We start from the raw sequence: 13,011 nt of genomic DNA, 5'->3' as shown, positions 1-13,011 counted from the left end.
ATAGAGTCTCACACTGCTGCCTGGGCTGGAGTGCAGTGGCGTGATCTTGGCTCACTGCAACCTTCGCCTCCCAGGTTCAAGCGATTCTCCTGCCTCAGCCGGGATCACAGGCACCCATCACCACACCCAGCTAATTTTTTGTATTTTTAGTAGAGATGGGGTTTCACTGTGTTGGCCCGGCTGGTGTCAAACTCCTGACCTCATGATCTGCCCACCTCGGCCTCCCAAAATGTTGGGATTACAGGCGTGAGCCACCATGCCCGGCTGGTAAATTTTTTAAAAAAGTTTTTATGGATTTAGAGGATACAAGTACAGCTTTGTTCCATGCATATATTGCAGAGTGGTGAAGTCTGGGTTTTTAGTGTCACCATCACCTGAATAGGGTACATTAAATCAGATGATTAAATAAAGCTCCAGGCTGGGCTTGGTGGCTCACACCTGTAATCTCAGCACTTTGGGAGACTGAGGTGGGTGGAACACCTGGGGTCAGGAGTTCGAGACCAGCCTGGCCAATATGGTGAATCCCTGTCTCTCTCTACTAAAAATACAAAAAAAAAAAAAAATTAGCTGAATGTGGTGGTGAGTGCCTGTAATCCCAGCTACTAGAGAGGCTGAGGCAGGAGAATCGCTTGAACCCAGGAGTTGGAGGTTGCAGTGAGCTGAGATCGCACCACTGCACTCCAGCCTGGGCAAGAAGAGTGAAACCTTGTCTTGAAAACAAAAACAAAAACAAAACTCCAGAGTCTTGTACTATAATACCTCAATGTCTAGTTACTATATTTTTTTTTGAGACAGGGTCTCACTCTTGTCACCCAGGTTAGAGTGCAGTGGCAGGAAGTCGGCTCACTGGAGCCTTGACTGCTTGGGCCAAGGTGCTTCTCCCACCTCAGCCTCCCAAGTAGCTGGGACCACAAGTGTATGCTACCACACCGGCTAATTTTTTGTATTTTTAGTAGAGACGGGGTTTTGCCATGTTGCCTAGGCTTGTCTTAAACGTCTAGGCTCAAGTGATCTGCCTGCCTCACCTCCCAAATTGCTGAGATACAGGAGTGAGCTATGTCGCCCAACCAAGATATTGTTTACTCATTATACAAAGCTCCAAAAGTTATATGTTATATCAAGAACCAGGAATATTTCAATTTGAATGAGAAAAGCAATCAATGGGTGCCAGCACTGAGATAATACAGAGTTTAGAATTACCTGACAAGGATTTTAAAGTAGCCGTCATAAGAATACTTCAACAATTATGAACACACTCACATTTTTTTAGAAGGTTTCCATAAATAAATCCTCAGCAAAGAAATAAAAGACATAAAAAGTTGCCAGTTGCAGTGGCTCACACTGTAATCCCAGCACTTTCTGAGGTTGAGCTGGGTGGATCATTTGAAGTCAGGAGTTTGAGACCAACCTGGCCAACATGGTGAAACCCCGTGCACCTGACAGACAGAGGGAGAATCTGTCTGAAACAAACACAAGCAAAAAGATATAAAAAGTAACCAAATTGAAATTTTAGAGCTTAAAAATACAATAATCAAATGGAAACTCAGAAATGGACTTGACAGCAGAATGCAGACGACAAAGGAATCAGAGAACTCGAGCATAGAAAAAAAACCCTGCATTATCTATATATAAACGAGTGACTGAATATGATGTTGTGAACCATGACACTAGTCTAGATATCTAGACTTGGGTTCCAGGTATGGCTTTCTCTAATTCCAAACCAAGTGCCCTGGATATTATTCTTGTTCTCTATTCTCTTGACTTTGTTTATTTGTTATTACTTTTTAAACTTTTATTTTAGGTTTGGGGTACTGTATTAGTCTGTTCTCATACGCCTATAAGGAACTACGTGGGTAATTTTATAAAGAAACGAGGTTTAATTGGCTCATGGTTCCGCAGGCTGGACAGGCTTCTGCTTCTGGGGAAGACTCAGGAAACTTACAGTCATGGCAGAAGGTGAGGGGAAGCCAGGCATGTCTCACACGGCAGCAGGAGAGAGAGAGCAAAGGGGAAGTGCCACATGCTAAACAACCAGATCTTGTGAGAACTCAATCACTATCACAAGAATAAGGGGGAGGCCGGGCGCGGTGGCTCACACCTGTAATCCCAGCATTTTGGGACGCTGAGGCCAGTGGATCACCTGAGGTCGGGAGATTGAAACCAGCCTGGCCAACATGGTGAAACCTTGTTTTTAGTAAAAATACAAAAAAATAGCCAGGTGTGGTGGTGCGCGCCTGTAATCCCAGCTACTCAGGAGGCTGAGGCAGGAGAACCGCTTGAACCCCCGAGGTGGAGGTTGCAGTGAGCCGAGATCGTGCCACTGCACTCCAGCCTTGGCAACAAAAGCAAAACTGTGTCTCACACACAAAAAACAAGAGCAAGGGGGAAATCCAGCCCCATGTTCCAGTCACTTCCCACCAGGCCCCTCCTCCAACGCTGAAGATCATAATTCAACATGAGATTTGGATGGGGACACAGAGCCAAGCCGTATCAGGAACATGTGCAGATTTATTAGGCATTTGGTAAATTTTTGTCCAACCCTTCAATTTTAGCTTATTGCATGACTGTGTTTTACATGACATGTCTCCTGTATGCAGCATAGTGCTGGGCTTTGCTTTATGAGGCAATGTTAGACCCTTTTTATTTTATTTATGTATTATTTGTGTATATTTTTATTTTATTACTCATCTAAATATTGCTGACCTATCAATAGAACAGCCAGACATGTACTAGTAATTAAATGCGGTTGTCTTTGATACTTCGCTGACTTTACATGGAAAACATAGCTTTTACATATTTTTAGCTTTTAAAATTTTTATTTTTCAGTTTATTTTTTATTTCAATAGGTTTTGGGGAACAGTTGGTGTTCGGTTACATGAATAAGTTCTGTAGCGATGATTTCTGCATTTTGGTGCACCCATCACCCAAGCAATATACCCAATGTGTAGTGTTTTATCCCTCACCACCTCCCACCCTTTCTTCTCAGTCCCCAAAGTCCATTGTATCATTCTTTTTTTGGTCTTTTTGCCCCGCCCCCAATTGTATCATTCTTATGTCTTTGTGTTCTCATAGCTTAGCTTTAATATTTTATTAAAAATATTATTGTTACTGTACTATTATTTTAAATAAATAGAGATAGTGTCTTCCTATGTTGGCCGGGCTGGTCTTGAACTCTTGGCCTCAAGCAGTCCTCCAGACTCAGCTTCCCAAAGTGCTAGGATTATAGGTGTGAGCCACCACATTTGGCCCCCTTTTTCGTTTAATAAGTGAATTAAGCCCATTCATATTTATTTGCATTACTGTTAGCTTGATCTCAATTCTCTCATTATTTTATGTTGTAATTATTGTGTGTATATGTTACATTTACTGTATCTCTCTCTCTCTCTTCCTCTCCCTCTCCCTCTCTCTTTCTTCTTTTTGAGACAGAGTCTCACTCTGTCACCCAGACTGGAGTGTAGTGGCGTGATCTCAGCTCAATGCAACCTTGGCCTCCCCAGTTGAAGTGATTCTCCTGCCTCAGCCTCCCAAGTAGCTGGGATTACAGGCACACACCACTACATCTGGCTAATTTTTTAAATTTTTAGTAGAGACAGGGTTTCACCATGTTGGCTAGGCTGGTCTCGAACTCCTGACCTCAGGCGATCTGCCTGTCTGGGCCTCCCAAAGTGCGGGATTACAGGTGTGAGCCACCACACCCGGCCGAAACATGATTGACTTTGATGACTTGACTTTGTGTCCTGAAGTCTTGCTAAGAGCTTCGTTGTAGATTGGGATTTTCTACATAGACAATCCTGTTGTGTGAGAACAGAGACAGTTTTATTTATTCTTTCCAACTGGTTATATGCCTTTTATTTCCTTTTTCTTGCCTGATTTCACTAAAGTAGGACTTTGAATAGGATTTTGATTTGAATAGGATTCGAAAAGTGGCCATCTTTTGCCTTTTTCCTGATCTTCTGGGGAAAGCATTTAGTCTTTTTCATTACGTTTGATGTTAGCTGTAGGTTTTTGGTAGATGATCTTTATCAGTTAAGGAAGTTTCCTTCTATTCCTAGTTTGATGAGAGTTTTTGTCAGGAATGAATGTTGAATTTTGTCAAATGACTTTTCTCTATCAGTTGATGATTGTGTGGTTTTTCTGTTGTAGTTTCTTAATATGGTGGATTGTATTGATTGATTTAAAAACGTTCAGCCAGCCTTGCATTCTCTGGATAAACATCAACTCATCGTGCTATGTGTTTACATATGTTGCTTGATTCGATTTGCTAATACTTGTTGAGGCTTTTTACTTCTCTGTTTATAAGGGATATTGGACTGCAATTTTCTTTTCTTGTCATGTCTTGTCATGTCTGATTTTGTAATGAGGATAATGGTGGCCTCATAAAATGAGACGTGTCCTTGTCTAGAAAATGGAAGAGGAAGAATTGTTTAGAATTGATGTATTCATTAAATATTTGGTAGAATTTACTAGTGAAACTATCAAGGACTGGGAATTTCTTTTTTGGAAGGTTTTAAATTACAAATTCAGTTTCTTTTTTTTTTTCTATTTATTTACCTAATACACTTAATAAATTCAGTTTCTTTAATTGATATTCCATTAAGTCGTCTCTTTTTCTTTGGTAAGTTTCGGTATTTTGTATATTTCATGGAATTGGTCCATTTCATCTGAGTTGGTGAATTTATGTGAATAAAGGTATTCATGGCATTCTCTTACTCTCATTTTAATGTCTTTGGGGGTAGATAGTAATATCTTTTCCATTTCTTTTTTTTTTTTGAGATGGAGTTTTGCTCTTGTTACCCAGGCTGGAGTGTACTGGTGCAATCTCGGCTCACTGCAACCTCTGCTTCCCGGGTTCAAGCGATTCTCCTGCCTCAGCTTCCCAAGTAGCTGGAATTACAGGCCCACATCACCATACTTGGCTAATTTCTCATCTATCACTTTAAACTAGAAATGGCACTGTTACTTGAAACTGTCTCCCCTTCTACCTTCTAAGACTCTACACTTCCCTGGTTTTATTTCTACCATTTATTTATTTATTTATTTATTTATTCATATTTTTGAGACAGAGTTTCACTCTTGTTGCCCAGGCTGGAGTGCAATGGTGTGATCTCGGCTCACCGCAACCTCTGCCTCCCAGGTTCAAGCGATTCTTCTGCCTCAGCCTCCCGGGTAGCTGGGATTACAGGCATGCACCACCATGCCTGGCTAATTTTGTATTTTTAGTAGAGACGAGGTTTCTCCATGTTGGCCAGGCTGGTCTGGAACTCCTGACCTCAGGTGATCCGCCTGCCTTGGCCTCCCAAAGTGCTGGGATTACAGGCGTGAACCACCGTGCCCAGAGAGCAGGCACATCTTACATGGCCAGAGCAGGAGGAATTGGGGTGCAGGTGCCACACACTTTTAAACAACCAGATCTCATGAGAACTCACTATGGGGATGACAGCACCAAGGGAGGATGGTGTTAAACCATAGAAACCACTCCTATGCTCCAGTCCCCTTCCACCAGGCCCCACCTCCAACACTGGGGATTACATGAGATTTGGGCGGGGCCACAGATCCAAACCACATCAGTAATTGACTTTGCAACCTTCAGAGCGTATTGGTGTCCCCTCAAACTCTGTACTTGGTGCTTCTCTCAAACTGTGCTCTTTCTTAGCTATCCACTTTATTCTAGTGGCTTCAGCTAGTACTGAAATGATCTTACCCCCCAAACTTTGGCCTCTGCTAGCCTTCTCTCCTCAGCTCCAGCTGGACATCTCTGACAGTATGTTCCGTAAACACTCCAAAATCTGTCTCAATTTTTCTTCCATCAACTCATTGTCTCTCCTGTTTTGATAATGTCTGTATATGGCTCCAGCCTCATCCCAGCTGAAAATGCAGTTGTCCTGGGAGCAATACTGTCTCCCTTTCTCCCACAGAACAGCACTTCTGTATCGTTTATAACTATAAATATATTTCGTTTGTTTGTTTTGAGACTGGGCCTCTCTGTCGCTCAGGCTGGAGTGCAGTGGTGCAATCTTAGCTCACTGCAACCTCCACCGCCCAGGTTCAAGCGATTCTCCTGCCTCAGCCTCCCGAGTAACTGGGATTGCAGGTGCCTGCCACCATGCCTGGCTAATTTTCTTTTCTTTTTTTTTTTTTTTTTTTTTTTTTTTGGTATTTTTAGTAGAGATGGAGTTTTACCATGTTGGCCAGGCTGGTCTTGAACTCTGACTTCAAGTGACCCACCTGCCTTGGCCTCCCAAAGTGCTAGGATTACAGACGTGAGCCACCACGCCTGACCAGCTTCTCCATTTTTTAACCTAGCAATTTGCACACGTCCAGGCACATCCTGTTTGTCTTTTTATTAGTTTTACAGAAAAATGCTTACCCAGACACATAGTATTAACTCAGGAGTGTAATGGTCTTTTCTTCATGCATTAATGAATTACACAGTAATAGAGCTGTTCAGGGTCTCCCCCACCCCAAAAGTATATCAAGCAAGACACGAAATCAGGTGTCCGGTGTAGCTCTTTTCGGTCAACTCTCAATAGGGCTCCACTGAGATTAGTTCCTGCTCATCTTTTTCATGCATCCCATTCTGATCATTGGAGATTGTTATTACAGGGATCCGTGTCATTCGAGGATGTGGCTGTGGATTTCACTCGACAGGAGTGGCACAGACTGGACCCTGCTCAGAGGACCATGCACAAGGATGTGATGCTGGAGACCTACAGCAACCTGGCATCTGTGGGTGAGGATGATTGTGTGACTCCTGGGAGCGCGTGTTTCCTTTCTTGGTTGCTGTAACGTGCAGCCTTGCGAGGGTTTAACGATATTGAGAGTCACAGATGAGTGATCAGTTTAGGGCAGCAGGAAGAATGCGTGTGTTCTTACTTCCCCAGTGAAAGGTTTAAATGGGCCCCCTTCCTTGTGCAGCTCATGAAGATGCACCTTCCTCCTCCATCAGAGGCCCTAGAGCTCAGACAACTTGGCCCACGTCCTGTGCCATTTCCCATTAACAGGCCTCTGCGTGGCCAAACCAGACATGATCTTCAAGTTGGAGCGAGGAGAAGAGCTGTGGATATTAGAGGAGGAATCCTCAGGCCATGGTTACTCAGGTAAGTGAGCAAGAACTGGACGTATGGAAAATAGGGGAAATAAGAGCCCAGGAATTCAGGTCAAAGGGTATCCTTGTGCAACATTTTCTATGAATATCTTTTTAGAGGTCCCCACTGTTTGAAAATAAGAGAGACAGAAGGTCTACATTCTTCAGATACCAAAATTACACATCTTAATATCGCACTCAAACTTCAGTGCTTTCTCCTGTTTTATCTTGATTTTTTTTTGTTTTGATGGAGTCTCGCTCTGTCACCCAGGCTGGAGTGCAGTGGTGCGATCTCAGTTCACTACAACCTCTGCCTCCCAGGTTCAAGTGATTCTCCTGCCTCAGCCTCCCGAGTAGCTGGGATTATAGGCATGTGCCACCATGCCCAGCTAATTTTTGTACTCTTAATAGAGACAGGATTTCTCCATGTTGGCCAGGCTGGGCACGAACTCCTGACCTCAGGCGATCCACTCGCCTTGGTCTCCCAAAGTGCTGGGATTACAGGCATGAACCACCACACCCAGCCTTGATCTTGATTTTTAAAAGTTATTTACCACTCTTATTTATCTCTGCCTCATCTTAAACATTTATTCTTTCATTTTTTTGAGACAGAGTCTCGCTCTGTTGCCCAGGCTGGAGTGCAGTGGTGCAATCATGGCTCACTGCAGCCTCACTGCCCGCTTTTTTGGTTTTTGTTTTGGTTTTGAGACAGAGTCTTGCTCTGTCACCGGGCTGGACTGCAGTGGCACGATCTTGGCTCACTGCAGCCTCCGCCTCCTGGGTTCAAGTGATTCTCCTGCCTCAGCCTTCCGAGTAGCTGGGACTACAGATGCATACCACCACGTCCAGCTAATATTTATATTTTTTAGTAGAGATGAGGTTTCACCATGTTGTCCAGGATGGTCTCAATCTCTTGACCTTGTGATCTGCCTGCCTCTGCCTCACAAAGTGCTGGGATTACAGGTGTGAGCCACCACTCCTGGCCCCTCACTGCCCTGTTTTAAGCAATCTTTGCACTGCAGCCTCCCTAGTAGCTGGGACTATAGGTGCACACAACCATGCCTGGCTGATTTTTGTATTTTATTTTATTTTTTTGTAGAGACAGAGTATCTCACTATGTTGCCAAGGCTGGTCTTGAACTCCTGGGCTCAAGTGATCCACCTGCCTTGGCCTCCCAAAGTGCTAGAATCAGAGGCGTGAGCCACCACACTTGGCAACATTTATTCCTCCTTCCCTCCATTGCCTTGGATGCTTTCTGTTGTCAGGCATTCATTCATATATTCATTTAGTCATCTGCGAAACTTTAAATGAGTATCAATTATATGCTGGGCATGTTCTAGGTATGGGAAACTGGTAGTGAATAAAATAGTATCTCTGTTCTCTTGGAGCTTACAATATAGTAGGGGAAAGTGACCAGAAACAAACAAATACATCATATGTTTGATGGTGAAAAGAAAATCGGTGCAAGGTAAGAAGGATAGATACTGATATGTGCTTTTAGGAAATAGAGTTTTTTGTTTGTTTTGTTTTTTTTTAGACAGAGACTCACTCTGTCACCCAGGCTGGAGTGCGGTGGCACAATTTCGGCTCACTGCAATCTCTACCTCCTGGGTCCAAGCAATTCTCTTGCCTCAGCCTCCTGAGTAGCTGGGATTACAGGCAGGCACCACCATGCCCAGCTAATTCTTGTATTTTTAGTAGAGACAGAGTTTCGCCATGTTGGGCAGGCTGGTCTCAAACTCCTGACCTCAAGTGATCCACCTGCCTTGGCCTCCCAGAGTGCTTGGATTACAGGTGTGAACCACCATGACTGGCTGGAATAGAGTTTAATTTTATACTGTGACAAGAGAAGCCAGTTTGGGGTTTTACATAATAGAGTGACATGCTGTGATTTGTTTTTAAAGGATCTCTCTCACTGCTGTGTGGCAATGGTTCTGTTGGGGATAATGCCCTCAGGCATGATAATGACCTTCTTTACCATCAGAAGATTCAAACATTGGACCAAAATGTTGAATATAATGGATGTGGGAAAGGCTTTCATGAGAAAACAGGCCTTGTTAGACATAAAAGAACACCCATAGGAGATAAAAACTTTGAATGTCATGAATGTGGGAAAGCTTACTGCAGGAAATCAAACCTTGTTGAACATCTGAGAATACACACAGGAGAGAGACCCTATGAATGCAGTGAATGTGCAAAAACCTTCAGTGCAAGATCATACCTCATTGCTCATCAGAAAACCCACACAGGGGAGAGGCCTTTTGAATGTAATGAATGTGGGAAATCTTTTGGCAGAAAGTCACAACTCATCCTACATATGAGAACACACACTGGAGAGAGACCCTATGAATGCACTGAATGTGGGAAAACCTTTTCTGAGAAGGCAACCCTCACGATTCATCAAAGAACTCACACAGGGGAGAAACCCTATGAATGTAGTGAATGTGGAAAAACATTTCGTGTAAAGATATCCCTTACCCAACACCACAGAACTCACACAGGGGAAAAACCTTATGAATGTGGGGAGTGTGGGAAAAATTTCCGTGCCAAGAAATCCCTAAATCAGCATCAAAGAATTCACACAGGTGAGAAACCCTATGAGTGTGGTGAATGTGGGAAATTCTTCCGAATGAAGATGACTCTCAATAATCATCAGAGAACTCACACAGGTGAAAAGCCCTATCAGTGTAATGAATGTGGGAAATCTTTTAGGGTGCACTCATCTCTTGGGATCCATCAGAGAATTCACACAGGAGAGAAACCTTACGAATGTAACGAGTGTGGTAATGCTTTCTATGTGAAAGCACGCCTCATTGAACATCAGAGGATGCATTCAGGAGAGAAACCCTATGAATGTAGTGAATGTGGAAAAATCTTCAGTATGAAAAAATCCCTCTGTCAACACCGGAGAACTCACACAGGAGAGAAACCTTATGAATGTAGTGAATGTGGGAATGCCTTCTATGTGAAAGTACGCCTCATTGAACATCAGCGAATTCACACAGGAGAGAGACCCTTCGAGTGTCAAGAATGTGGGAAAGCTTTCTGCCGGAAAGCGCACCTCACAGAACATCAAAGAACTCACATAGGCTGGTCCTGGCATTGTGCAATGGAAAAAGCCTCTCCCTGAAGACTTCCCTCACCATTGGATCAAGCTCCTTGGGGCATATGATCACCAGGGCACGCAGAGTGTGCCTGTGAAAATTTGGCACCTATATTTTATCAAAATATGTCCTGATCCCCTTAGGGGTTAGCTCATTGTTTTTATTCAGATTTCCCTAATTAGCAGTGTGTGAACATCTTATCTGTTGATTGGCTATTTGAGTTTTTTCTTCTGTGCATTGACTGTTCCTGTCCTCTGCTCATTGTTTTCAAATGGGCTGTTCATCTCTTACTTTTTGCTTTAAATGTTGCTGTTTTTTAACATATGAGAATATAAAAATCCTTTTTTTTCAGTCATGTGTGTTGCAAATATCTTCTCCCAGACTGTGATTGGTTCTTTGTCATCTCTTTTCTTCTGCTGAAGTTTTATTTATTTATTTATTTATTTATTTATTTGAGATGGAGTCTCACTCTGTTGTCCAGGCTGCAGTGCAATGGCCTGACCTCAGCTCACTGCAACTTCTGCCTCCTGGGTTCATGTGATTCTCCTGCTTCAGCCTCCCAAGTAGCTGGGATTACAGGCATGCACCACCATGACCTGCTAATTTTTGTAATTTTAGTAGAGACAAGGTTTCACCATGTTGGCCGGGCTGGTCTTGAACTCCTGACCTCAAGTGATCCACCCACCTTGGCCTCCAAAAGTGTTGGCATTACAGGTGTGAGCCACCATGCCTGGCTAAAGTTTTATATATTAATATTATCGATTTCAAGGTGATAATATTCTCCTATACTTTCCTCTAGAGGTTTTCCTTTCAACATTTAGAATTTCAATCTCCTGTGAGATTTTTTGGTATAGCATGAAGTGTGCAATACATACTACTATATTGTCTTTATATAATTTTGCATAAATGGGATCACACTGTATTTAAAGTTCTGCAGCTTGCTTTTCTCATGTACTGTTACCTTTCCAAGATCTGTCCTTGTTGATAAGTGTGGGTCTGGCTAGTTATTTATCTCTCCATTCCCCCAGTAAAAGACATTTGTATCTTTTTCGAGCTTAGTGTCTAAATCTAGAAATGGAACTGATGGGTCATAGGATTTAGGCAATGTGCCGGTTATTAAGCGATTGTGTCCCAGCTTCAAACCCACCCTTCTTTACTGTGCTTTGTGACTCTACAAACCACATTTTGGCCTTGCTAACTGCTCCCTTTTGGGCCTTGCCAATAAGAGATACTAGATATAAGCTTTGGGGCTGGAGAGGGAAGAAGGGACTTGCTTCTTTTTTTCTGTTCCTATTGGCTTCCTGGTCATTGGAGTGTCTGCTCAGCATTGCTTCTTCACTCGGGCAACAGCAGTTCATTGTCATAGCAGCACTTTAATATAGTTTGCAGTCTTCCAGCACTCATAGAACCAGCTTGATGGTAGCCCATCCCCTCTGAGACACAAGCATCAGCTGACTGGTGTCACCTCCTTAAAGATGTGAATTCTAGTCATGTGGGACCCCTCCTCCATTCTTTTAAGTTTTAGTAATTTCAATTTATGGCTGTTTGCAGTGGATCATGCCTGTAATCCCAGCACTTTGGGAGGCCAAGGTGGGTGAATTGCTTGAGCCCAGGAGTCAAGACCAGCCTGAGAAATATGGTGAAACTCTTATCTCTGCAAAAAAATTCAAAAATCAGTTGGGTATGGGAGCACACCTGTGGTCTCAGCTACTTGGGAGTCTGAGGCAGGAGGTTGAGGCTGCAGTAAGCTGTGATTGTGCCACTGCACTCCAGCCTGGGCGACAGGGCAAGACCCTGTCTCCAAAAGAAATTTTCAACTTCTTCCCTTTGTTATGCCAGCCTAGCTATTTTCTGCAGTTGCTATCTCTCTGATAACTTGAATGTTCTCTTTTTGTCTCTTCAGTTACTTGGTTTACAACCTCATAACTAGTTAAAATTGTTTATACGTTCTTTCTATTAAAATAACTAGTGTGGTTTTTGTCTCCTAGTTGGGCTCTGATTGATACAGAGGTTTTTAAAATTTTTTTATTTTTTTAAAATTTATTTTATTTTTTTTTTAAGATGGAGTCTCACCATGTTGGTCAGGCTGGTCTTAAACTCCCAACCTTAGGTGATCCGCCCGCCTTGGCCTCCAAAGTGCTTGGATTACAGGCGTGAGCCACCACGCCCAGCCCGATACAGAGGTTCTTTAAACTTTATTAAGTATTGACATTTTCCCTTCCAAATTGTATATACTCTCATGAAGGGTTTGAGTACATTTTCATTTTGCCATTCAGCAGCACTTATTATCAGTCCTTTAAATTATTGCCAATCTGAAAGGTATGAAATGGCTTTGAGCCTTTGCTTCCATGAATGTGGTTTGTCTTTATTTATTTTATTTTTACTTTTTGAGACGGAGTTTCACTCTTGTTGCCCAGGCTGGAGTGCAATGGCACAATCTCGGCTCACTGCAACCTCCGCCTCCCGGGATCCAGCATTTCTCTTGCTTCAGCCTTCCAAGTAGCTGGGACTACAGGGGTGCATGACCACACCCAGCTAATTTTTGTACTTTTAGTAGAGATGGGGTTTCTCCATGTTGGCCAGGCTGGTATCAAACTCCTGACCTCAGGTGATCCACCTGCCTTGGCCTCCTAGAGTGCTGGGATTACAGGTGTGAGCCACTGCGCCCGGCCTATTTATTTATTTATTTATTTGAGACACAGTCTCACTCAGGCTGCAGTGCAGTGGTGCAGTCTCATCTCATTGCAACCTCTGCCTCCTGGGTTCAAATGATTCTCATACCTCAGCCTCCCAAGTAGCTGGGACTACAGGTGCACGCCACCA

The 13,011-nt window shown here is 43.2% G+C and overlaps 1 protein-coding gene across 3 annotated transcripts in view; it reads left to right on the top strand.

Moving 5' to 3' along the window:
• Positions 1–12,474, top strand: part of ZNF157 (zinc finger protein 157) — a 42,026-nt gene extending 29,552 nt beyond the window's left edge. For all 3 annotated transcript variants that reach the window (XM_012477417.2, XM_012477416.2, XM_012477415.2), the window contains exons 3-5: positions 6,604–6,730; positions 7,002–7,097; positions 8,989–12,474. In XM_012477417.2, the coding sequence (XP_012332840.1) occupies positions 6,604–6,730; positions 7,002–7,097; positions 8,989–10,214 (1,449 nt within the window). In that variant the 3' untranslated portion in view covers positions 10,215–12,474. The remainder of the gene's footprint in view (positions 1–6,603; positions 6,731–7,001; positions 7,098–8,988) is intronic.
• The last annotated feature ends 537 nt before the right edge of the window (positions 12,475–13,011 follow it).

The sequence above is a fragment of the Aotus nancymaae genome, unplaced genomic scaffold (genome assembly GCF_030222135.1).
Source record: "Aotus nancymaae isolate 86718 unplaced genomic scaffold, 86718_ANA_hifiasm-v0.15.2.pri h1tg000058l, whole genome shotgun sequence".
Taxonomy (NCBI): Eukaryota; Metazoa; Chordata; class Mammalia; order Primates; family Aotidae; genus Aotus; species Aotus nancymaae.
Note: the sequence above shows the minus strand (reverse complement) of the source record. Positions and strands in the feature narration are given on the sequence as shown.